The sequence below is a fragment of the Trichomonas vaginalis genome, chromosome I, assembly GCF_026262505.1.
Source record: "Trichomonas vaginalis G3 chromosome I, whole genome shotgun sequence".
Classification (NCBI taxonomy): domain Eukaryota; phylum Parabasalia; order Trichomonadida; family Trichomonadidae; genus Trichomonas; species Trichomonas vaginalis.
In genome coordinates, this window is record NC_067203.1 from 16,654,845 (window position 1) to 16,681,466 (window position 26,622).

Sequence of the window (26,622 nt, forward strand, 5' to 3'; positions counted from 1 at the left end):
TAGTATCAGCTTTATCTTTAACTTCAATCTTTTTTCCATCGGGATATTTAAACCAAAATTCCAAAAATTCGATATTGTCAATCTGTTCATATTTTAATCTATCAATTACATTTTTAATACCATCTGAAAATCTTATGAAATGGTCATTATATGGGTTTGATTGAACTAAATTTGAATGAAGTGAAATATAACCTGTTGATGAATATGACACTGACTCATATTTTCTGAAAACACTAAAATTTATAACATGAATGAATTTCTTATTCGTTGAATTTATGAATTCTTGAGGTAATCTTATTCTAGTTTTATTTATCACTGGAAAATAACGCTTTACCATATTTTTAATCGTAATAAAAATGTCAATTATCAATATTATTTCGAATAATAACTGTGAATTAAATTTAACAGTTAGCGGAATTTATAATGTTACTCTCGTTTCTGTGAGTGGTAAATTTAATCCCATTCTTTTAGACCCTTCAGATTATATATCATTTATTAAAGATGACTATGAGCCGCCATAGCGGCGGGTCGTAGACCATGAAAAAACGTATGATATGTATATAAATAATGTGATAGCGAAATGGGATATTAACATGATTTTAAGTTATTTAAATGAATCATTTATCGTATGGTATGAAGAAAATTTTAAATCAAAACCTGATAAACTTTTTGAACTTGATGAAATAAATAACCTTATTAAATTCCCGCTGAAAATTAAATTTTGTACTCCTCATCTTCGTTCATTGTTGGGGATATTAAATTTTGAAAAAGATGTTGGGGATGTTTTGTATTCTGACACTGGTTCCAATTTCATTTTAATCAAATGTGATAAAGTTAATACCCCAATGAGATTTTTCGCATCAAACATTAGACCCTAACTCTTACCCATCAATACAAAACATTTTATCCATCAACTTAAACACATTTTCTTTATCATATCCGTTTCAATTATCCGGGAATTCATTTATTCTTCATTCAAAAGATTTATCAAATATTAAATTTAGAATAACTGACCTATTTGATTGTGATTTAGAATTTATGAATGAAATATTATGGCAATTTCAAATAGAGAAAATAGCTGATGAGATAACGGATTAAATATTTATTTTTAAATCGTAATAAATGATTAAACAACAACAACCACAACAACTTAAGGCGCAAAGCACCCAGGTCCTTCAGACCATTACATACGCCACATATGCATATAATTCAAAGAGGGCAGAACAAACGCAAAGGTTGAAATATGGAGATTTGGAGATAGTATTGAAAAATGACCATTTCGAATTCGTTTGCAAAGGTGGTGCAGTGATATCAAATATAAAAGAAATTTTATTTATGAATTCAAAAATTAAAGGAATAACGGATGATATAACATCAATTCCACCAGAAGAACAAAGATATTACGCATTAAATGCATTTCCTAAAGTTTTGAAGATTGGAAGATTTAATTTAAATGAGGAATTCATAGAAGGTTTCCTAAATGACATAATGAAGAAGGCAGATAAGGAATACGTTAATACTGAATTAATGAAGAAGGCAAATTTGGTTTATGTTGATGAAAAAGATAATGAAATTAAAGAAAAGGTTGAATGGTATCATGAATGGACATTGGAGACTTTTAAAGTTAAAGCTGATACAGAATGGGTTTCAGGATGTTTAGACCTTAAAGCAGATAAAACTTATGTTAATACTGAATTAATGAAGAAGGCAGATAAGGAATACGTTAATACTGAATTAAATAAGAAGGTAGATAAGGAAAAAGTTATTTCATTCATTAATACTGAGTTAGCAAAGAAAGCTGATATATCATTTGTTAATGAAGAAATAAAACAATCAGAGGTCTATTTTACTCCACCATTTTTAAATTTTATGAAATCATCAGATAAAACATTTCAATCTATTGAATGGTTATGTTTCGATGGAGTGACCACGTATTTATTTTATACAACTGGAGTGCTTTATTATTTTAAAACAAATGATTTTAAAAACTATGAATCATTTACTCCATCTGTTTTGAATCCTGATACACGAGAGTCAATCATTAATCCAAGAATTTTATATGTTGAATATAATAACGGTAAATTTATGGGAATGATAACGATTGGAGATGATTTTTGCCCTTGTTATTCATTCAATTGTATCCAATGGTTCAAATGTAATTTAAATCAAGATGCTAAATTTAAATATCTAAATAAACCTATTAGATGCGTTAATAATAAATGGGTACTAATTTATGAAGTCAATCAAATTTTCATTAGTGAGGATGGGATAAATTATTATATGTTTAGTATGATGTCATCAGATTTGGAAATTAATTATACAAGTAAATGGTATTACATTAACAGCATGTATTTTATCCTACAAAATGATAAAATTTATAGATCATATTCAATACCATTTGGTCGTTTTGAACAAATTTTTCAAGCTGATGGAGACATTGAAGCTTTATGTTATGCTTCAAATGTTTGTGTTCTTGTTTCAGGTGGTATGGTCTATTCATATCCTGTAAGTTATAACAGACATATTTATTTATCACAGGATTTTTCAGAGGATCCAGAGAAAACACCAAGTTGGGAATTGGTTTATTCATTCACTCCAAAATATACTCGAAATTATAGATTTACAAATTTATTTTATATTGATGGGTATTTCATTGCTTTTGGATGTGGTGATTTAGTAAATATCAGTAGTGATGGAAGAAATTGGTCTGAAATCACAAAATTTCAAGATGTTAGAAAAGCAATTTTCAAAAATAATACGTTAATATTGATGACAAGACCAATTTTAATTTCTCACCCAGTTTCAATATTATATAATAAATTCAATATTCATAATGGATTAAATACAATTCTTGAGATGATTTACCCCATTGGTTCAATATATACATCAATGAATTCAACAAATCCAGCTGATGTATTCGGTTTCGGTACATGGCAACAAATAACCTATCGTTTCCTCTATTGTGCTAACTCTTCAAAACAAACAGGAGGCTCAAAGAAAATTTTAGAAGCAAACCTTCCACCGCATAAGCACACAGGAACTACAAACTTTTCTGGCGACCATATCCACTCATTAAAAGACCACCCATTATACAACTCAGACTATGAAGCTGGCTATGACGTTTTATCTCCAGCTTATAACCATTCAACAAAAAAGACTTTTCGACCAACTGAACCAGGAGGTAATCATTCACACACTTTCACAACAAATCCAACAGGCTCGGGTGAAGATTATATGCCACCTTATATGACAGTTTATGCATGGTACCGCGTTCAATGAACGCTCAATGTTTGTTTCACAAACTTTAGAACGGCATAATTTAAATTTTTATTTTAGTATAAATGGATACCCCACAAGCTCAAAATTTACCACGAATCATAACAAGGGAGGAAATGATAAAAATGATGCAAGAACTAATTAAAAACAACAAACCACGAAAACCAAGAAGATGCGGTTATGCAGTAATGATGGAAAGAAGAACCCAGAAGGGTTCGGCGTCTCGAAGAGACGTTGTCGAAGAGGAATAAAAATTAAATTTGGATAGAGTTTAAAAATTCATCTTTATTAAATTCATCTCTTCCAATCAATTTATTTATTCTATTAAATTCTTTTATTTTTGCTTCACTCAGTTTAAGGATTGAACGGTAAGTTTCTAACTTTTCGATTATTTCCTTCTTCTCTTTATCGTTTTCAATTACTTTAGTTTTATGGGCATCAGCCCCGCCGCATTGCGGCTTCTTTTTGTAATAGCATATTTTTGATTTAATTCTGTTTAGTTTCTTTTTATATTCATTGTCTGGACTCTGAATCTTAATTGAATCAGGACTCTTGGCTGCTTTGTTGTCACTCATTTCTTACGAAATAAAAAAAATTAAATATTATTTAAATATAATGGAGTAATAAAATAAATCGGAATTTCTATTAATTTATTGTCAACTTCAACTAATGCATTGCCGTTAATATATCTAACAAATTCAGCTATTGTGTCAAATCTTCGTCTTCTTTTTGTCATTGATTTATCAGTTTTTCCATAATCGAGATGAATCAAAACTTTATCCCCCTGTTTAAAATTCATGAGCCCCGAATTAATTTGTTCACGTTTAACATCATTTAACCTTTCCATTTGCTTTCTAATATATTCCCATTCTTTTGAAATATCATTTTTCATTTCCACTGGTTTCATGTTTATAGTTCTATGCCATGTATTATTGTAATAATATACTAACTGCTGTATGATGGAGTCATGATTTCCATCCCAGTATATCTGACCGTTAACCCCTAACGCATCTCTAAGAGTTCTCATTACCGCATCAACTATTTTATTATGAAACGTATATGGAGAAGATGAGAAGTAAAAATTAATTTGTGGGAAATAATGAGTCATAGCTGCCTGAAATCCTTTATCACCATCACCCCTTATATTATCTACTCTTTCATGATCTAGTAAGTATTGAATAGCTCTTCTTGTTTCCTGTTCTGTTTTCCCTTTCACTTGAATGCAATATAAATATCTAGTGTTAATGTTAATGGCAAATAAATAAGTAACGTTTCCTTTTGAATATTCTAAATGATCTATTTCGTATGAATATGGATATGGTGCAAATGAAGGGCGACTAAATTTTTCCTTTAACAGTTGAATTTTCGGGTCAATTGGTTTATTTAATATCTTGAAATCCTTTTTAAAATCTTTTTGCTTCTTTAATGTTTGAAATGGATATAATAAAGTGAATGATGAAGAATTAACTGAAGGAGGAGGAGGTTTTGGTATTGCAAGTGGTTTAATTTTATCTGCTTTGATTTTGGATGATGAAGTTTTAGTTGTTGATTTTCCTTTCATTAATTCTGGATGTATTCTATTCATTTGTTTTAAATATGCTGTATATAAAGGTTTGATATACTTTCCCGCTTCGAGTTTATGTTGAAGGATGAATTCCAAAAGTTGATCTTCATTTAAAAGTCGGGCTGAATATGGTTTAACTAATGAATCATAAATTAAAGCTTGTGCATCATTTATGGTCTGAAGGACCTGGGCGTTTTGCACCTTTGGTTTTTGCGGCTCAGGATTATATAATTTATATAATTCATCAATATCTTCTTCTGTTAATACTTTATTTTTGAAATCTTTCAATTGTTTAAGTTGTGATTTTGTTTTTCCCTTTGTATATTTATTATTTTTAATTTTGTCTTTAATTTCAGAAATTATTTTATCATGATATTTCAAAATTTCATTTTTATAATATGGATAATAATAATCCATATCATCACCTGTTATATTTTTATTATGTTTTTGGAGATATGATTTTAATTCATAATAATTAAGAAAATTTTGATTAAGTACTAAATCATCAATTAAATTTTCTAAATCTGCGTTATCCATTTATATAAAAATAAAATAAATGTTTTAAGGGTGCCCACCTCTTTGAATTATAGTATCAAAACATTATTTACATATTGAATCGCATCATTAACGGTTCCTCCTTCTAAAACGGTATCAAATGGTGGAGTCCAGATTTCCTGATGATGATCATAAAATCCAGCAAAATTAACCGTATTATTAGGTAAAATATGAATCTCAGCGGTATATCTTCTATCTAAATTTGGATGCCTTATATGTATACCATTACTGCCCGGATAAAATCTCAAACCTTGATTTTGTTGACGCATCAAATTATTGAAATTTCTTTCTTCAGGGGTGAATGTTCTTCTCCGTTGACGTGTGGTGGTGGTGGTGGTCGTTGTTGCTGCTGTTGATGCTGTGGTGGGATTTGAAAAATTCGTTGCGGTTGATTATTTGGAATCTGAAAGTTAAAACCATTTGGTATAAATCTATTCGGTTCCTTTTGTCTCTTCTGTGGCATTTTATTAAAAATAAAATTTTAAATTCATGACTCAACCCCTACGTTTTTAAATTGTTAAATAAATGGCATACAACATCCATTTTCACAACATACAGCCTTAGTGTGTGCTCCTGTTAATGCAGTCTTACCGATTGTTAAGCGAGTCATTGACCCGTTTTTAAGTTGTAAATTAATATTCTGACCATCAAATATCACTTTATCATTTATTATATCCAAATAATTTTTAGGTGTTAATTGTTTATTTTGCCTTAAACTAACACCTTTCATTTTTTGTGCAATCTTTTTAAAATCACTTCCATCAATTGAACCGTTGAATGAAGTATAACATTTAGGACATAACGCCACCATGTTATCACCTTGTTTCTCAATTGCTAAACCCAATAATTTTTTCTCATGTGCTTTTTCTTCAGCTTTATTATTTAATTTAGGTTTAAATTTCTCATCAAAACAGAAGAAATCAAATGGTGCGAATTTGAAAATGTTTTTATCATAAAATTGTTTATCGGTAACAATTGCTTGAAATGCTTGAGTGTTAGGAAGATTTGGGTCGCCAGCGATTGCCCAATAAGATGAATCGGTATCACCTTCAATGAAATGAAAACGTTTAACATCCATGCATTTATACATAAAATCATAAATGAAAACTAAATACCAGTATTTTGCGTTATCTAAAGTGAAGAATGCCTCTTGTAAACATGTATCACATCTATAAAATCTATCTTTGAGCATCACTTGATACGTATCCTCTCCTATTTCTCTTATGTTTTTAAACTTATTTGACATACATGCAACGTGTGCCTTCTGTGCATTCATTATTTTAGTCTTTGCGTAATTTTGTGTATTCATTGCATCGTAACCATATGATCCATTAAGTGAAATTTTGCAAAATAAACTTTTCCCTTTATTTCCTTCTAATTCAGCCTTTTGTCTTTCGTTCATAAATTCGTTCGCAAATTCATTAAAACAGGTGTTTTTCGTAAATGTTAAAATTGATTGAATGTCATCGATGATAAAATGAAATCTGTCTATTAGATACCAAAGATAATAAGAAGAAAATGGTTGATATTGGTTGTGTGTTGATGCTAACTGAGTTAATTTCCTCTGTTTCTGGTCAACTGGTAGATTGTTTGATTTCATGTAATTATACATAAAACTGCCAATTGTTTTTTCATCTGTGATAATATCTAAGTTTCTTATTATCGGTAAAAAGTTTATGTAATCATTAATGTATTTTTCATCAATGTGACCCTTTACTTCAGCCACGAATAAAGTATTTTTCTTCTTAATTATTCCCAGTGCTTTTGCTTTCTTTGTTGCTGTATCACAAATGATAACACCATTCAATCTTCCCGGCATATACATTTTATGGTCAGTATATTGAATGAAATCATGAGGATTAGATGAAAATGATGAAGGATATAATGAATTAAAGTCAACACCAACGAAATGAGTCATAATGTTGGTGGTGTCCTCATTTGATACAGTTTTAGTTTCTGGACTATATGAAAGTTTATTAATGTGCGTGATTCCTTTAAGATTAACACGATGTTGAACATTTGATAGACCACCAGTAATTCCATTACGGAGAATGTGATAAGCTTCAACTGAATCTAAAGTCATTGGTAAATTATTTTTTAATGCATAATTTCTTAAATTGATTCTTAAACGTTGAACATCTTCATCTTTATTTGATTTTACGACATTGCAATAACAACACATTAACTGACAATTTTCTTTGGTGTGTGGTTTTTCATTATTGATTCTATCCAATGTTGGTTTATTTGCATATGTAAACGCTTTACCACACATTTTGCATTTAGATGAAAGGATTAAATCGTGATAGTATTGAAAATCATCCATTGAAACATTATTTTTAGTATCTCTTTCTGCTTTTTCATCTTGTTTCTTATATGATTCAATTTTATATTTCCAATACTTTTTCGTTAATTCAAAACTTGATTCTATCTCTTCCTCAGGATATTTTTCATTAGGATTAAAGTCTTTATATGCTAAAGCGTAACGAATCATTGAAGCATTCGATGATAAAGAAAGATTATGAAGCATGTCAATTTTATAAACAAATGTTTCTTCAATAATTTTATCAATTGGGTCAATCATAATTTCAACATCTTTATTGCAATAATGAATAAAATATTCTAATCTATTCTTAAAGTTTTTAGCATCATTGAGATATATTTGGTAATCACTATCTGATATAGTTTCTTGGGTTAATGCTGAATAAAATGAATCTTTCGTGAATGGTTCCACTTTATATAATTCTTCTTCGTAATTTTCCCACGTGATGAATTGATAAGGGAAAAAGGATTTAACACGTGATTTATTGTTTCCGAAATCTTGAGTGAATTGGTCTAATGTCCCACCCGCTATATAATTTCTGATGTCAATAAATCTCAATTCATCTGGAACGTTTGTTTTCTTTACAATGATTTGCTTAAATTGTGAAGATGAACCCAGCATTGATTTTATTTTCCATTTTGCAGTGTTTAAATCACGAAGAATTAAATTTAAATCAAACTTTCCCGAATTAAAACCTATGATATTCACTTTATTGAATTCCTCATCTAGAAGTTCTTTAAATGCTTCCTTCTGTTTTTCATTTAATGTATGGACAAAGTCCCCGCCGTTTGCGGCTTCATTAATTCATTGTATTGACTCATATTTGATTTAGCAACTAATGAAACAGGTTGAAAATAAAAACTCAATCCAGTCAGAAATAAAAGAATCACTCGAAGTTAAGCAAAAATTCCTCGTATACGTTTTATCATTTAATTTAACCGTTGATGATACCATGAATGGTTTTAAGTAAGCGTTCAAAGTTGCACACTCAGAAAGTTGTAATTCTTCTTTAGTCTCTAATGTTTCGAAGTCAAAAGTAATATATATCTTGTCGGTTGATAATATTCCTGCAAATTATGAGCTAATAACCACTGATATATCTTCTGTTTCGTAATATGTGGTGCATATGGTTGCTGTGTCTTTTGCAACTGAACGTCTTGAATTAATCTCCCATTATTTTCTTTACATTTCTCACAATGCTTTAAAAATCTTCTTTGGTTTTTCCTTTCTGGATCATCACGGATAGAATAAACTTCTTCTTTACAATATGGACAAACTTTATAGCCGGTGAGTGCTTCAACGTCTGTTATTCTGTCAGCGTGAAGTTTTCCACATGAATCTGTGTTAATAAAATATTTACTGTTTCAAATTCTGGATCTATCATTATTGATTCCACTAATGGAAAGTCTACCTTATTTATGTCCACGTCTTCTGGTTGAGGATCACAATAATAGAAATCAATATTAACATTTAACTCGCTAATCTCTCACTTTCTGATGAAATGTTAAACCCTTCATATGCATCTATTACTTCATTTAAATAGCTCCTACGAGTTTTAGGATTAACACCATCAGGAATGTTATATAGAGCGTTTAAATAACCTTCTACCTTCTGCTCTAATTTGATTATCATTCATTTTAGCTGTTCCGTTTTTGTTCATTTATGTAAGAATAAAAAATTAAAAAAATAAATAAAAAATAAGTTATTTTTAAAGCCCATAAAATGAATTGAACACATAAATTTTTATCATCTGCAACGTGACAAATACATTTTAATTTACTCAAGAATGCGTACCCTGATACATTAAATCTAATTCCTGTCTTATTTAATTTCACAACTTTGAAAAGGAATGTATGAATAGCTATAAATGATGAGAAGATGTTTTATGGGTTGCTTCCATTTTTTTCTGAAATAAATGAATAAATATAATGTTTATAAGTTTTCATATCTTTTATGTTCTTAATAACGAAAGGTATAGACCTTTCAACTTCGTCTTCCTTCGGTGCTGTTCTTTCATATGAAACATTATTGGTATCTTCAATAATGAAACCACAATCACACAAATTTTTTATATGTTCCAATTGTTTCTTTTGATATTTTATCTAACAAATCAAAAACTTTATCAACACCTGTGCATTTATTTAAATAATAATTTGTGTAAATATCATGATCTTCTTTCTTAATCGTATTAGTTGCATATGTCACGTTTTTAAGAGCTTTTTTGAATTTCTCAGAATCGAGAGGGGGTGAAAGTAAGATACAAGGGTATTCTTCATTATCAATAAATTGTAACTTATGTTTACGTATAAATTTAGTACCTTCTCTGAAAGTGTTTCGTCTATTTCACCATCTAATAAATTTTGTGTTGATTCTGAGACATAATTTTTATATCTTTCTTCATGAGATTCTGAACTTCTGATTCTGAAGCTGGGATATTCATTAAATCCGCTACTTCATTTTCATTATATTTTTTCAACTTCTCTTAATTCCTTAATTTTTTCATCTATTTCATCTCTTATTTTTTTCAGTCTTTCAATTTCATTGTATTCATCATCTTTAATCCGTTCTTCATAATATTCAGGGAAAACATCAGGTTCTTTAGGTTTTTCTTCTTCAGATGTAGGATATAAGAAATTTATAACATCATCTTTATTCATTTTTCCATCATAATCTAAATCATTTAATAACTCGGCAAATTTTTGACAATTTCTTAAATAATATTTTATTACTTCATAACCCACTCCTCTAATATATCCTTTATTTCCTCGTTTGTGAATCCTAATTTTTTAACGTTGTTAGTTTTGACGCTCATTTCTTACGAATTAAAAAATAAATTATTCAAAAATGTAAGACATGAATTTTTAAAGTTTATTTTTTAAAAAAATTTGACAAATGTAAAATATGATTTGAATAAGTATTCAAAATATTCGGTGAAATTTTTAAAATGTTAATATTAGTAGTTTCTGAAATAATTTTGCTAAGTGAACTGATATTCCGATAATTTTAATTTTCAATATAATTTGGTTATTCAACTAATATCTAGATAATTGTATTGAATTGTTATACGATCTGTTCGTCTCAATTATTGAAAAAATTTGAATGTATTTGGATCAAACTTACTGCACTCAATTTTTTTTTGTGATAACTATATCATTTTTAAATAATGATTCTTATATCATTGTTTGCTCAAAAAGCAGTATGCGACAATGCCGTGTACGCTGATATCCTCAACGAAAAGGGATTTGACATAGCTACCCTTAGTGGAGAAGGGTATCCAAGAATCAGAGATTTCATGGCTAAAGATATGTTCGGAAATTACTCTCTCAGGCAATTGATTCTCGATTCAATAAACTTATTCAATGACCCCGAAAATGAAAAAACCACAGCTGATGATCTTGAAAAAATTTATCATGACATAATTCGCTACTATACAGATAATGCTACAGAAATCAAGGACTTATTACCACAAGAAGCTTGGGAAAACAAGCGTGTTAACCTTGTTTCCATGACATTCCCACACTTCGCTCCATTCCTTAAGGAAAAGGGCTACAATACATCAGAAATCCAAAAATGCATCGACAACGTTAAGGATAAGAAGGGAACATGCCAGTACAAGGATATTGCCCGCCTTCTTAAGTTATCTCCAGAGTTCTACTTCAACATTTCAGACAAGGTTGGTAAAGTTATGACCGGTGATGCCTTCAAGATTCAAGATGTCGCTACAACAATTTACCTTAACACTTCCAATATTACAGATGTTATCAAAGATGTCCCATCCATTTTCAAGAAGGGCCGTGCCAACGTTGCTGAAATGGGCCAAATTGCTTTCAGCGCTTTCAAGCTCGCTCAAGGCTTCTATAACTCATCCAAGACCTTCCTCGGTAAGGCCATGCATTCCGCTCTTCAGCCATACGTTTCACTTCTCCCACGCTCAGTCAAGGAAATGAGACAAAGCATCGAATTACTTGTCCAGGGCTACGAAAGCTTAATCAAGGATCCAAAGTTCACAGAGAAGGAATTAGAGTTTGTTACAAAGTACATTGTCAACATCTACAACGATTTCAAGCGCCAGTTAAGAGATGAAACAATCTTAGTTCCACAAGGAGTCAAGAAGTTCTTACTTGAGAACATCGATTATTTCGATCCATCATTGTCCATCTATTCACTCATCCGCAATAAGAAAGTCTCCATCTTCGATGCTTACGTCAATGGCACACAAGATTTAATCACTCCAGCCATTCATCTCCTCACTGAAGACAAGACAAAGTTCATCGAGTGGTTCGACAAGATCACATCTGTTATCAGAAAGTACTACGATGAGAACACACCAGTTTCAACATTCCAGATGGATTGGCTTGAAGATGTTGCTTACTTAGCACGTTCTGTCAAGGAATACCCATCCACAATGAAGATCAACGATATCCTTGCTAAGCACGGCATGAACAAGATGAATGCTCAGATTGTTAAGTCTGCTCTCTTGAACATCTCAAGTATCTTCAATGAAATCACAGTCGAAGATTACGCATCAAGAACATTATACACAATCCTCAGAAAGATGGCTGATGCTACAAAGGATGATGCTACAATTGTTGACTACGTCAAGTGCTTACCATTTGGTGAGTCATTAGCTATGTACTACAAGGGCTTAGACAACTACAACCAAGGAAAGTCTCTTAAGGATGCTTTCTGGGACTGGGAGTTCGAAGGAATGTACGTCATGAGAACATTCGAAGCATGGAAGACTGTTAAGGTTCCAAGCATCAAGAACTTAGCTAAGGCTATTGTTACAGTCAATGCTACTGGTGTCCAGTTCGTCAATGGCACAATGAACCTCTACACAAAGCTCATCAAGAACGGCATCACAATTTCTAGAAATGAAATCAGCAACATCACAGGAGGCTTTGTCAAGAGAATCTTAGATTACGCTGTTCCAATTGCTGCTTACAATACATACAACGTTTCTGCTTACTTCCAGAAGCTCACAGATGTTAACATCACAAATTTCGCTTATACTGTTCAGAAGCTCGCTAAGCAGGCTTCAACAGGTGGCATCACTTGGGAACAATTCACTGATTTCAACAAGAAGGTCGATGAAGAATTACTTCAGCCAATCTCTGCCCAGTATGATGAGGAAACAAAGCAGAAGCTTGCTGCAGCTGCCAGAAGGAAGAAGTTGATCATCATCATTTGCGCATCAGTTGGTGGCGCTTTAGTCATCGGTGCTGCTGTTCTCGCTTTCGTTCTTTACAGAAATAAGTCAAACAAGTCCCAGGATACCACACCAGTTAACACAGCTGCTACACTGATCTAAAAAAACGGTCCTTCCTATATTGGAAGTTTCAAGAAATTAAACTGCTTTTTTATTATTGAAATGTATATCTCTTTTATTGGTTCTCTATTTTTTGGTCTGAAATAGGAATAAATAAAGGATGATATGCCTTGTTATTTTTGTATCGGAATTTTGTATTGTGTTTTATCAAAATTCTATCAACATGTATTAAGTATATCTATTCCTTTCTATTTTTATTCGTACAGTAGAATAAATCTGTTGGAAATTTTATTCCAAAACAACTTGAAAGGGATAATTATGACATTTTGCTATAAAATTGAAATGAGCCTGTACTTGCTAAGAGGATGAACTATCAATACTTTCATAAACTCTAATTTTTTGAAAAAAATGTAATTTTTTTATGATTTTTGGTGTGGTTTTTAACCACAAAACAAAGTTGATACCAGCAGAAAAGGTAGATCCTTTTGGAAAATTTCCGTTCGTTAAAACCCCCATGATGCTCAATAACATTATGGTCTCGAGACTTCAAATATCTTCGATTTTCTTAATCAAGTTCCAATAGATAACTATTATCCACACTTTCGTTTTAATTTTATAGGAATGAAGCTAAAGATTGAAAAATTGAATGCTTTATGTTTTTCACTTTTTATTTTTTTATGTTTACAAATTGAAATTTATTCAAAACTTCAATTGAGTTGACAATTTATTTTGATGAAATTTAGCTAAGGAATAAGCATATGCAAATATTTTTTCTCAAGCAAGATAAACTTTATTCTCAATTTTTTTACATATTTTTTATGAGCAGTCGTGGAGGGATTCCAATAATTCCTGGCACGATGCGGGTACAAGATCTGAGAATAAATAAATCGCAAAATAGTAAGATGAATGAATCGGGTCAGAACTCCCAAATTGTGGAGGATGATGAGGTCCCGGCTCAACTTGTTGACGATTCTCAACTAAATATCAGCAACATAGAAGCTCCAAATACTAATGATACTTCAGGTTTTGACCAGCGCCTCAAATTAAGCCAAGGTACAAGAAGAACCGTCAGATCAGCTTCTCAAATCCTTAATCAATCACCACAGATTGAAGAGAGTATCACCCTTGCTGATTCAAGAGATCTTTCTGCAATTATGTCATCAAAAGAAATATTTGACGAATTAAACGCTATCAGAAACCAATTTACTGATATTGATGATTTCTACTCATCAGATAATCAAAAACTTAGGAACCTGGTTAACGCATTGGAGTCCCTTAAAAATAATCTCACTAACGAATCTATCATTACCCATGAAATCAGCCAAAATGATGGCGATACATTAATAAGCCGTAATGTTATTAATACCAATGCATCATTTGCTGCTGAACTCCTTAATGAGAACGAAAAATTATATCTCGAAAACCGTTCTCTTCTTCAGCTCAAAAATGAGCTAAGAGCTAAAAATCTTAAAATTATTCAAATTGAGAATGACTTTAGGAACCGTTTACGAAAGTACAAACATAAATTAGATGAATTATCAAATAATGAGATACTTGATAATATTCTTCGCGAAAAATTACAAACAAGAGACATGGTACAATCAGTTGCTCAAGAACAATATGCCATTTTACACAATTTCGAAGTATCCAAAAGTCTAACTCGTCCCAACGGTAATAATTCATCGAATTTGCATGAACTTGATAATAACCAGCTCCAAGGCGAACTAATAAAGCTTCGTGAGCAGATTTTAGAACTATCGAAACAAAAATCGGAAACTGAAAGCAAATTAGAGTGGGTGGAGCAAAGCAACAAATTACTTCAATCTAAACCATCCGAAAATCAACAAATTCTTGATCAACTCAACACTTTACGACAAAAGGAGATTGATGAACAACAAAAACATGTCGAAGAACTTACAAACCAAGAGAAATTGGCTGAATCAGAATACCAAAAGCAGATTGATCATCTTAAAAAGCTTCTTGAGTCGTCAAATGCTGCTGAAACTGAAAATCTCAGAAAAGAAAATAACAACCTACGTGATCAGCTTGCTGCTATTGCATCTAATAAGAATATTCTGGAAAACGAAGAGATTTTGACTTCCAATTTTGATTTATCCGACAAAGTTGATGAATTGAAGTCAATAATCAGGAATAAAGACAAGCAAATTATAGAATTAGAATCAGAAATTGATAACCAAAAGGCAACAATCGAAGATTTGAAGATCGATGTTGATTTCAAAGAACGTACAATTTCAGATCTCGAAAATAAGATTAATGTATCGGCGAACCCTGACAAAGGCATTGAATTATTAAAAGAAGAGAAAGATAAGGCCATTAGCAAGCTTCAAAAGCAGATCGAACGACAAAATACAATTATTCAGCAAAATGAGGAGAAAATTGATCAGTTATCCAAGGATATTGAAGCCAAGGACCAAAAGATAGATGAAATGATCCAGAAATCTCTGACTGCTGAAGTTCCTAGTGGTGATGGAGCCGCATTAGAGCTGAAATTACAGAATTTGAACTCATACATTGCAATTCAGAACGAAAAGATGGGTCAAAAGGATGCAAAGATTGAGCAGCTCGAAGACGAGCGACAAAAGAATGATACAAAGATTTCGGAATTAACAAGTACTCTAACTCAGCTCAAGCTAACGAACAATGAGAACACCCTTAAGATTGCTGAATTAGAAAATACTATTGCTAAGAGCAATATTCCTAAGAAAGAAGGAGAATTGTATTTATCTGAAGTTCCTCAAGAGGTTTCCTTCTTAAAGAACAAAAATAACATGCTTAATAACATTAATAAGAGCCAAGCAGAGAAGATAAAGCACCTTGAACAAGAAATTGTAAAGAAGAATAAACAAATTGGTTCAATTGATGAGATGCATAAGAAGAGCCGCGAGCTTCAAAGGCAGATCCAAGATTATGAAAATAAATTGAACGCCCAGCAACTTGAATCCGGCGGAGAAAATTCTGCTGAATTATTAAGTCTCAAACAACAATCTAATTTGCTTAATCAGCTTGTTGCTGATCTTAAGAAGCAAAATATCGAACTTAAGAAGACTCTAGAAACGAAAGACAAGCAACTTTCTAGCATGATGTCTGATTCTTTGCTAGTTAAAGATAATTTGAGCGAAATAACCGCAGAATTAGCCTCAAAGAACAAGATCATCCACGATTATGAGCTTAGACTTAATGCTTTGAGCGGATCTGGAAATCAATTCGAAAATCTTCTTCAAGAAAAGCTTACTAAGATAGCTACAATGGAGAAGAGAATTAATACAATGAAATCAGACATCGAAAAGCAGAAGATTGAGATTGCAACTCTTAATCAAGATGTTTCTGATAAAAATAAGACAATTCAGCAGTTACAGAATAAGTTAAAGAACAAAGAAAATAGTGTTCAACGCTTAAATGGTGAAATTACTGACCTCAGAAGCAGAATATCTGAATATGAAATCTTAAATGAGAGACAAGCCAAAGAAAACGCATTATTGAACAACAAACTCAAGCAAAAGGATGTTCAAATCGAAAATATTAAAGAACAACCTAAAGAAGAGGAAGAAAAACCGAAACAAGTTGGATTTGCGAAACCATCTTTGCCACCAAAGGAAAGTGATCAAAGAGAATTCATTAAAGGATCAAGGAGTAGTGGTCAGCTTAAATTCAGCCCTATCGCTACACCTCCTGAAGAAAATAATAATTCATTGAGCCAACTCGAACAATTCAAGAAATTAAACACAACAATCAAGGAACAGTCACAAAGATTACTTGCAAAAGACAGAAAAATTGATTTGTTGAAACAAAGATTAAATGATTCAAACAATCAATTGAAAGAAATCATGGAAACACCTGAGAACAAACGTATTGCAGCCAAAGAGAAAGAACTAGAAGATTTCCAGCAGCAATTACGTTCTCAAATCATCAGTCAATCGTCATCTTTCATTACTTATGAAAATGAAAGCGATGCAATGAAACAAATCAAAGAAGAAAACTACAGAAGAGTTGTAGAAAACACCCACAAGGACAATGAAATCATCAGATTAACTAAGCTTCTTGCAACAGATAAAACATTGAAGGAAGACAAGATTTTGCAAGAAAAAATCATGCAGTTAGAAGCGAAAGTTCAACAAATGAAAGATTTCAATAAAGAAACAGCTGCTAATTTAGAATCTAAGAACTTAGAGAACTACAATCTCCAAGACAATATCAATTCTCTCAAGGAACAAATACAGAAACAAAATGATGAACAGGCAAACCATCAAAAAGAATTAGATGAAAGAGATGAACAAATTGCTGTTCTCCAGAAAGAAATTGAAAAGTATGAAAACAGATATTTGGAACAACAAGAAGTTATCAGCCAAGAGAAATTAAATAACTCCAATTTGAAGTTGAAACTTAATGAAGCTGAAAATGAAATCGAAAAATCCCATATTGTTAAACAGCCAGGAGAATTGTATCTAAGTGAAGTTCCTCAACAAATCAGTTACTTCGAAAACAAAGTTAAAATCATGAACGGAATGATCACGCAATCTAATGCGAAAATCAAAGAACTCGAGAGCCAGATCGAGAAGAAGAACAAACAGATTGAGTCGACCGAAGCTTTGCAGAAGAAATCTCGTGAATTGTACAGACAAATCAGAGATTACGAGCAAAGATTGTCAAGCTTAGGTTTAACTGTTGAACAAATCAGGGAAATGGAAATGACAATCAAGAATCAAGCAAATATCATCAAAGCCAAAGATGATGATCTTAAACAGACAAAGGAAATCTTGGAATACAGAGAAGAACAAATCGAAAAGTTCATTGCAGAAAGTGTATCAATAAGAGATGCAATTGAAACATTGAAGCAAAGAATCAGCGAATTAGAAATGCTGTTAGAGAAGAAAGATAAAGAAAACAATGATAAGATTGCTGAAATTCAAGAAGAAAATAGACAAACATTGGAACAATTAGCTAAACAATTACAAGAAGCTGAAGAAGATATCAATGTTTTAGAAGGAAATTGCCAAGTTTATGAACAAGAAATTGCTGAAAAAGACAAACAAATAGAACAAATGACAAATGATATTAAATCTCTTGAAGAAGTAATCAATGAACAAAGCAACACAATTGATTCTCTCAAACAAGATGTTGCTACTAAAGAAGAAGAAATCAAGCAATTGAAGCAAACAGTCAGTGAAAATGAAGAAGTAATTAAACAATTGCAAACTGATATTGAACAAAAAGATGCAGAAATACAAAAGAATAAAGAAGAAATTGAACAACACAAACAAACAATTTCACAAAGAGATGAAACAATTAAACAATTGCAATCAGAAATTGAGCAGCACAAACAAACAATTGCTGATAAGAATAATGAAATCGAACAGTTGAAGAATACAATTAGTGAAAGAGAAGAAACAATTAAACAGCTGCAAAATGAAATTGAACAACACAAACAAACCATGGCCGAAAGAGATGCAGAGATTCAGAAGAATAAAGAAGAAATAGAACAACAAAAGCAAACAATTTCTAATAATAACAACGAAATCGAACAACTCAAGAAGACAATTTCTGAGCGAGATGCTGAAATTGAACAATTGAAGAAGACAATTGCTGAAAGAGATGAATCAATTAAACAATTACAAAATGAAATTGAACAACACAAACAAACAATTTCACAAAGAGATGCAGAAATCGAACAATTGAAGCAAACAGTTCAACAAAGAGATCAAACAATAGCTGAGAAAGAAGATTTGATCAAACAACTTCAATCTGAAATTGAACAACACAAACAAACAATTTCAGATAAGAACAATGAAATTGAACAATTAAAGCAGACAGTTAATGCAAGAGACGAAGCGATCAAACAATTGCAATCTGAAATTGAACAACACAAGCAGACAATTGCTGAAAGAGATGCAGAAATACAGAAGAATAAAGAAGAAATTGAACAACAAAAACAAACAATTTCTCAAAGAGATGAAACAATTAAACAATTACAAAATGAAATTGAACAACACAAACAAACAATTTCACAAAGAGATGCAGAAATCGAACAATTGAAGCAAACAGTTCAACAAAGCGATCAAACAATAGCTGAGAAAGAAGATTTGATCAAACAATTGCAATCTGAAATTGAACAACACAAGCAGACAATTGCTGAAAGAGATGCAGAAATACAGAAGAATAAAGAAGAAATTGAACAACAAAAACAAACAATTTCTCAAAGAGATGAATCAATTAAACAAATGCAATCTGAGATCGAACAAAACAAGCAAACAATTGCCGATAGAGAGAAAGAAATCGAACAACATAAACAAACAATTGCAGAAAGAGATAATTCTATTAAACAACTTCAAGAAGAAATCGAACAACATAAGCAAACAATTGCTGAGCGAGATGCTGAGATTCAGAAGAACAAAGAAGAAATACAGCAAAAGAATGAAGCAATTAATGCATTGACAAATGAAGGAGAAGAAAAGAGATTAAAGATTCTTGAATTAGAAGCGAACAACGAAAACTTGATAAATAAAGTTAAAGAATTAAATGACAGCGTAAGTGACTTGAATTTGTCCACAGAGAATCAAAACTCTGTTGTCAAACAAATGACTGACGAAATCAAGGATTTGAACAAACAAATTCACGAATTAGAAGTGAAATCTGAAAATCAACAGAAGCAAATCGAAGAAAAGGATAAAGAAATTCAATCATTAACTAACACAAAGGCTCAAAATGAAGAATTAATTAAGAAATTACAGGAAGAAGTTGAAAACTTGACAAATACAAAGAACCAAAATGAGGAAACAATCAAGAACTTGCAAGAACAAGTTCAGTCTTTGACAGAAACAAAGAATCAAAATGAAGATTTGATCAAGAAACAACAAGAACAAATCCAATCTTTGACAAATACAAAGAATGAAAATGAGGAAACAATTAAGAACTTGCAAGAACAAGTTCAGTCTTTGACAGAAACAAAGGCTACAAATGAAGAAACAATTAAGAAACTCCAAGGAGAAGTTCAATCTTTGACAGAAACAAAGGCTACAAATGAAGAGCAAATCAAGAAGCAACAAGAAGAGATTCAATCTTTGTCAAACACAAAGAATGAAAATGAAGAATTAATCAAGAAATTACAAGAAGAAATCCAAAACTTGACTAATACTAAGACACAAAACGAAGAACAAATCAAGAAGTTGCAGGAAGAGATACAAAATCTTCAGAAGCAAAATGCAGAGAAAGATGATAAAATCAACGAATTCAATGCTAAATTATCAACTCTTTCTTCCTCAAGTGATGAACTGACAACCAAATTCATCAATGCTCAAAATGAAATCAATCAACTCACCAAACAGAACAATGAAAAGGATAATCTCATTAGTCAACTCAATCAAAAGATTTCTGATTTAGAAAATGCTAAATCTCAACTCGAAAACGAGAAATCTCAGCTTATTCAAGAAAAGACAAATCTTGAGCAAGAAAAGGCCCAATTATTGGAGCAAAAGAAGAATCTCGAAGAAGAAAAACAGAAATTAGAAACTGAAAAGACAAATCTCGAACAAGAAAAAGCCAAACTCATTGAAGAAAAGACAAATCTTGAACAAGAAAAGGCCAAACTCATTGAAGAAAAGACAAATCTTGAACAAGAAAAAGCCAAACTCATTGAAGAAAAGACAAATCTTGAACAAGAAAAGGCCAAACTCATTGAAGAAAAGACAAATCTCGAACAAGAAAAAGCCAAACTCATTGAAGAAAAGACAAATCTTGAACAAGAAAAAGCCAAACCCATTGAAGAAAAGACAAATCTTGAACAAGAAAAGGCCAAACTCATTGAAGAAAAGACAAATCTTGAACAAGAAAAGGCCAAACTCATTGAAGAAAAGACAAATCTCGAACAAGAAAAAGCCAAACTCATTGAAGAAAAGACAAATCTTGAACAAGAAAAGGCCAAACTCATTGAAGAAAAGACAAATCTCGAACAAGAAAAGGCCAAACTCATTGAAGAAAAGACAAATCTCGAACAAGAAAAAGCCAAACTCATTGAAGAAAAGACAAATCTTGAACAAGAAAAGGCCAAACTCATTGAAGAAAAGACAAATCTTGAACAAGAAAAGGCCAAACTCATTGAAGAAAAGACAAATCTCGAACAAGAGAAGTCTCAGTTACTCGACCAAAAGAAGAACTTGGAAGAAGAAAAGCAGAGATTAGAAACTGAAAAGGCCAAACTTATTGAAGATAAGACTAATCTCGAGCAAGAAAAGGCTCAGTTGTTAGAACAGAAGAAGAATTTGGAAGAAGAAAAGGCCAAACTCGAAGAAGAGAAAGCTCAAGCACAAAAGACAATTGAAGAGAAAGACCAAGAAATTGAAGATTTGACATCTCAAATCAATGTAAAGACAAAAGATTTATCACTTCTTGAATCAGATTTCAATAACATGAGTTTTACAAATGCTGACCAATCAACAATGATTTCCAACTATGAGAAAGAACTTTCTGATAAGAACAAAGAAATCAATGATCTCCAGAATCAGTTGAAACAAATGACACAAAATAGAGATGAATTACAGTCTAAGTCTGATAAACTCAATGAAGAAATTGAGGAAAAGAAGAATATTCAGAACTTAGAATCATCTCTAGAGCAAAAGAACAAAGAAAACGAAGATCTCAAGCAACAACTTAACAAGACACAAGGAGAACTATCAGCTCAGTTGCAACAAAAGACACAAGAACTTGAGAATCTCACAAAAGAGTTCAATGATCTCAAACAGAAATCAGAGCAAACGATTGCTCAAAACAATGAAGAAATTGCAAACTTGAAGAAGAATGTTGCAGAACGAGACAAAAAGATTTCTCAATTATTAGAAAACGAAGTCAATGAATTAAAGAAGAAATTGTCTGATAAAGAAAATGAGAATACATCATTAAAGAATACAATATCAGAAAGAGAAAATGAAATCAATAATCTCAAGAAGAACGTTTCAGATAAAGAGAACGAAATCAATCAACTTAAGAACAACTTGACAATGAGAGAAACCGAGTTGAATAAGATGAAGGACGAGGAAGTTAAAAATGCTAAACAAATCATTGCTCAAAAGGATAAAGACTTAGAGGAATTGAATGGCAAATTTAATGATACAAATAACAATTTATCTAAAGCAAATGATGAATTGAAACAACTTAAAGAACAAATCGAGTCTCTGAACAAGCAAATCGAACAAATGAAATGCAGCAATAACCTTAAAGAAAGTGAAATTAAACAACTCACTTCGAACCTACAAAAGTACAAACAAGCTTTGAAAGAACTCAATGATCAGAACAAACAAAAAGACAGTCAAATCAATCAACTCAACAATGAAATGAAAGAGTTGCAGCAAACTTTGAAGCAAACACAAGAACAACTCAAAGAAACGCAAGATCAGCTTAAACAAACACAAGAAACACTGGCTACAAAAGAAAAAGAATTTGCTAAGTCAGCGGAAGATCTCAACAATGAGTTGAAGAAGAAACAACAAGCAATCGATGACCTTCAAAACAATCTCAAGCAAAAAGACGCTGAATTAACTGATACTAAGCAGAAATTAGAAGCCAAAACTAATGAATTCAATGACTTGAAACAAAAGGCTGAAAATGAAATCGCTTCACTTCGCAAAGAAATAGAACAACTCAAAGCTAAATTAGCCAACACAAGTAAAGAATTAGAAGCATCTAAATCAGAATCAGATCTTCAAAAGAAAGAAAATGACAAATTGAAGGTTAATTTGGCTAAAATAGCAGAAATGTATAAGACTTTGAAGTCAGAATCAGAAAATAATTCAGCTAAATCAAATGATAAGATCAAACAAATGCAAGAAAAGATACAAAATCTCGAAATTCAAGTCGAAAAGATGAAATTAGCGAATGAAAATCTCACAAACGAGAACAAATTGCAGAAAGAAACAATTGAAATGTTGAACAAGAAACTTCTTGAATCTAATAAGTCATTGACAGCATCTATTAAGGAATACGAAACTCTCAAACGTGAAAACAATTTACAGAAAGATCAAATTACTAAATTAACTTCACAAGTTCAAAAATTAACACAAGATTTCACTCAATTGAAGAAAGAAAAGGCAGAAGTTGACAGTAAACTTAATGAATTGTTAGATTTACTTGCACAGAAGGATAAAGAGATCGAAAGACTCAAATCAGAGAACCAGAAGTTGAATGAATTATATCAACAAATCACTAAAGATTTAGAAGAAAAAGAATTTTTGATCCAATCACAGAACAACCGATGCATTGATTTGCTTAACCTCACAGAAAAGAAGAACAAAGAGATTGAAACTCTACAGATCTCTAATGATTCATTGAATAACTCTTTGACTAAATCTCAAATGGAATTGAGAGAAAAATCAACATTACTTGAAAATGCAAAAGACAAAATTACTGAATCGAACAGAAAATTGGCATTATTTGATAGATTGAGTGCAAACAGCTCCGAATTGAACTTAACAAGTTCAGGAAGAGGCATCAAGAAGTCAAGTTCGATGAATTTGTCAACAGATATGGATAGCAAGAATAAGATCATCAACCAACAAGAACAAACAATTATTGGCTTGGAACAATCTCTTAAAGTTTCGAAGAATGAAGTTGATGCAACAAAGAGAGAACTCCAGAAACAATTGCAAAATAATAAAGAACTTCAGAACCAGATCAAAATGACTAAAGAACAGTTTGCCAAGTTAGAAGCCAAATTGCAAAGTGTTGTTAAGAAACTGAATGACAAAGATCAAAGAATTGATTCATTAATGTCTTCAGATCCAAACAACAAACAAACAAATCAGTTGAACAAACAAATTTCTGACCTGAATCTTGAAAATGAGAAACTCAAGACAAGAGTTGACATTATAACAAGAGAAAATCAGAGTTTGAAGGATGATTTGGAAAGCCAGAAATCACAGAAATCTAAATTAGATGAATCATGCAATGCTTTGAAGACAGAATTGATTAACAAGAAGAGCATAATGGATCAATACAAGGAGAAGCTGAAAGAATTGATGGAACAAATCAATCTAAAGAACAAACAGATTTCAGAACTCAAAGCTGAATTCAATGGCTCTGATGACGAAGATAGGAAATCTTATGTCAAAGTAATAGAACAAGAAGGAGAAATAACAGAACTCAAAGTCATCATTGACAGACAAAAGAAGTTTGTCGGACAGCAGAAAATGAAAATTGCTGATTTAGAAAAGAACTTGAAAGAATCAAATGATGAAGCACAGAAGATGACAAAGAATTTGCAGACAACAATTTATGAATTAGAAGACAGATGCCAGAACTTGAATCAAACAATTGAGATGAAGAACTTCCGATTGAGAGAAAACGAGAAAACAATTGAAGATTTGAACAAAGAGATTGAATTCTTGAAAGGAAAAATCGATATTTTAAGCAGAGAAATCTCGATGTATAGTGACAATTCATCTAAGGATAACTTGATTTCTAAGATTGTCTCATTACAAAAGACAGTTTCAGAGAAAGATGAACAATTGAATGATGCAAAGATTAATTCAAACAATTCTCTTGAAATTGAAGACAAGATGCAACAAGAGATCGATCAGAAGAACAGCAGAATACATCATCTCGAGAACCAAATGAGAGTTCTTTTGAATAAGGCTTCTCATGAAAATGCAAAGGAAGAAAGTAAAGTAAAGATTGACCTAAAGAAAGCTAATGTTAAATTGTCAAACTTGGAGAATGATTTCAGTAGTTTACAAGAAGAAAATGCCGCCCTCAAGAGCAAGGTTTCTAAACTAGAATTGGTTATTAAAGAGAAACAAAGCGAAATAAATATAATGGCCCAGAAGAACAATAACGATATTAATGAGATTTCTGAATTGAAGTCAAAACTCAGGAAACAAAATGAAGATTTCACACAAGAGAAATCGAGTGCAGAAAAACAAAGATCAGAGATTGATCAATTAACAAATGATTTGAAGGCCAAGAACAATGAGTTAGATGACTCAAAGAGCGAAATAAGAATCCTCAAATCCAAGATCAATCAGTTACAGCAAGATTTCGATGCTAAAAACCATAGCTTACAAAAAGAAAGCGAAAAACTTAGCCAATTAGAAGAAAAGATGAAAGAGAAAGAGCTTGAGTTATTGAACAAATCATTAGATAACGACAAGGCAGCTAAAGAAATCATTGAAAAACTTCAAAACGAAAACCTCGAACAAAGCAAACAACTGAAGAAGAAAGAGAAAGACATTGAGCAAATGAAGCAAATTCTCAATGATTTGAACAACGAACAAGGAGAACTTAAAGGAAAGATTATGACTCTTCAAAATGACAATGAACAAATAACAAAGACATCACAAGAAAAGTTCAAATTAAACGAAAAGAAATCAGAAGAATTGGTTTCAATGATCAATAAGTTGAACGATGAAATTGCGGAGAAGAACAAAACAATTAATGGAACTTTGTTACAGAAAGAAAAGGAAATCACAAAGTTAAAGAATGATTTGGAACAATCTCAAATTACAAATGAAAGAATTACAAATTTGGAATCAGAAATGATGAAGATGAAGCAATTAAATGATGATTTAATGAATGACATCAATAGATACAATGAGGAACTCATAGAAAAAGAAAATGAGTTGCAAGAATTAAGAGAAAAATTGATACAAAGCGGAAATAATTTGCAAAAAGTAACTCCAGAACAAAGTTACTTCGATTTACAGATGAAGATAACCGAACTTGAAGATATCATTAAAGACAAGAATAGTCAATTAGAGAACAAGACTAACGAGATTACCAATTTGTATTCCAAGTTGTACAATACATCTCCTCCTTCTAATTCTAAGAAGCCAAGAAATACAAAACTTGAAGTTGAAAAAATGAGAATTAAAATGGCAGAATTAGAGAACAAGAACAAAGATTTAATTGATCAGAACACAAGAATGAATAGTGATTTGCAGGCACAAATCAACCAGAACAATAAGTTGAAACGTCACATGAAAGATAATGAAAACAATTTCAATTCCCAAATTAATCAATTGAATTTGAAGCTTCAAAAAGTTGTTAGTGATTATGAAGCGAGATTATTGATTTTAGACAACTCAAAGAACCAAACACAGAGAGTAAACGAACTCAGAGAAAGAATCAAACAAAAGAATGAAGAAATTCTTAGCAAAGAAAAGCAAATCAATGAAAATAAATTGGAAAATGACAAACTCAAGAACGAAATTGAATTATCAAAGAAACAAAATGAAGATTTATCAAATTATTTATCCCAAAAAGAAGCAAAGATCAAAGAATTGGAAAGAAGAATCCAATCCTTAGATGAACAAAATGCAAAAATTGAGGATGAATTGAACAAATCAATCAATAAGAACGAAGAAATTAATAAATCAAGTATTATTGAACGTACTGATTTATCCGAGCAACTAAACAATGCTTTGAAAGAAAATTCAAGATTGAAAGTTCAAATTGATGAAACAGTTTCTAAAATCAAAGAATTATGTGATAAAGACAGTGATATCGCTAGAGTTAAATTAGTTTCTGATCAATTAATTGACTTAAGCGAGTACTGCAAGCTTCTTAAAGATCAGAATGAAGAACTTAAGAATATGATATCTCAGAAATAACTTTATAATTTATTTGTTTTATTTATTA

The 26,622-nt window shown here is 31.4% G+C and overlaps 6 protein-coding genes and 1 pseudogene across 7 annotated transcripts, besides 1 other annotated feature; 4 read left to right on the forward strand and 3 right to left on the reverse strand.

The window, feature by feature from the left end:
* Window positions 1-4,609: part of a mobile genetic element that runs on past the window's edge.
* On the forward strand, window positions 1,123-2,677 carry TVAGG3_0997770 (uncharacterized protein; the record flags this gene model as incomplete). Its single annotated transcript, XM_051254276.1, has 1 exon — window positions 1,123-2,677. A coding segment is annotated over one exon (1,555 nt), but the record flags the coding sequence as incomplete, so codon positions are not given.
* TVAGG3_0997780 (keratin-associated protein family) lies at window positions 2,770-3,279 on the forward strand (the record flags this gene model as incomplete). The annotated part of the gene is made up of 1 exon (XM_001581357.1): window positions 2,770-3,279. One exon carries the CDS (start codon window positions 2,770-2,772, stop codon window positions 3,277-3,279), a length of 510 nt encoding a protein of 169 aa, XP_001581407.1.
* On the reverse strand, window positions 3,531-3,851 carry TVAGG3_0997790 (uncharacterized protein; the record flags this gene model as incomplete). The annotated part of the gene is made up of 1 exon (XM_001296188.1): window positions 3,531-3,851. The coding sequence occupies one exon, from the start codon at window positions 3,849-3,851 to the stop codon at window positions 3,531-3,533; it is 321 nt and encodes a 106-aa protein (XP_001296189.1).
* A 2,791-nt stretch (window positions 4,610-7,400) lies between the features above and the next one.
* TVAGG3_0997800 (uncharacterized protein) lies at window positions 7,401-8,273 on the reverse strand (the record flags this gene model as incomplete). Its single annotated transcript, XM_051254277.1, has 1 exon — window positions 7,401-8,273. A coding segment is annotated over one exon (873 nt), but the record flags the coding sequence as incomplete, so codon positions are not given.
* Window positions 8,274-9,423: 1,150 nt separating this feature from the next.
* On the reverse strand, window positions 9,424-10,527 carry TVAGG3_0997810 (annotated as a pseudogene). Its single transcript has one exon. A coding segment is annotated over exon 1 (1,104 nt).
* Window positions 10,528-10,878: 351 nt separating this feature from the next.
* Window positions 10,879-13,515, forward strand: TVAGG3_0997820 (uncharacterized protein; the record flags this gene model as incomplete). The annotated part of the gene is made up of 1 exon (XM_001581354.2): window positions 10,879-13,026. One exon carries the CDS (start codon window positions 10,879-10,881, stop codon window positions 13,024-13,026), a length of 2,148 nt encoding a protein of 715 aa, XP_001581404.1.
* Window positions 13,516-13,802: 287 nt separating this feature from the next.
* On the forward strand, window positions 13,803-26,594 carry TVAGG3_0997830 (A-type inclusion protein-related family; the record flags this gene model as incomplete). Its single annotated transcript, XM_001581353.1, has 1 exon — window positions 13,803-26,594. The coding sequence occupies one exon, from the start codon at window positions 13,803-13,805 to the stop codon at window positions 26,592-26,594; it is 12,792 nt and encodes a 4,263-aa protein (XP_001581403.1).
* Window positions 26,595-26,622: the final 28 nt, after the last annotated feature.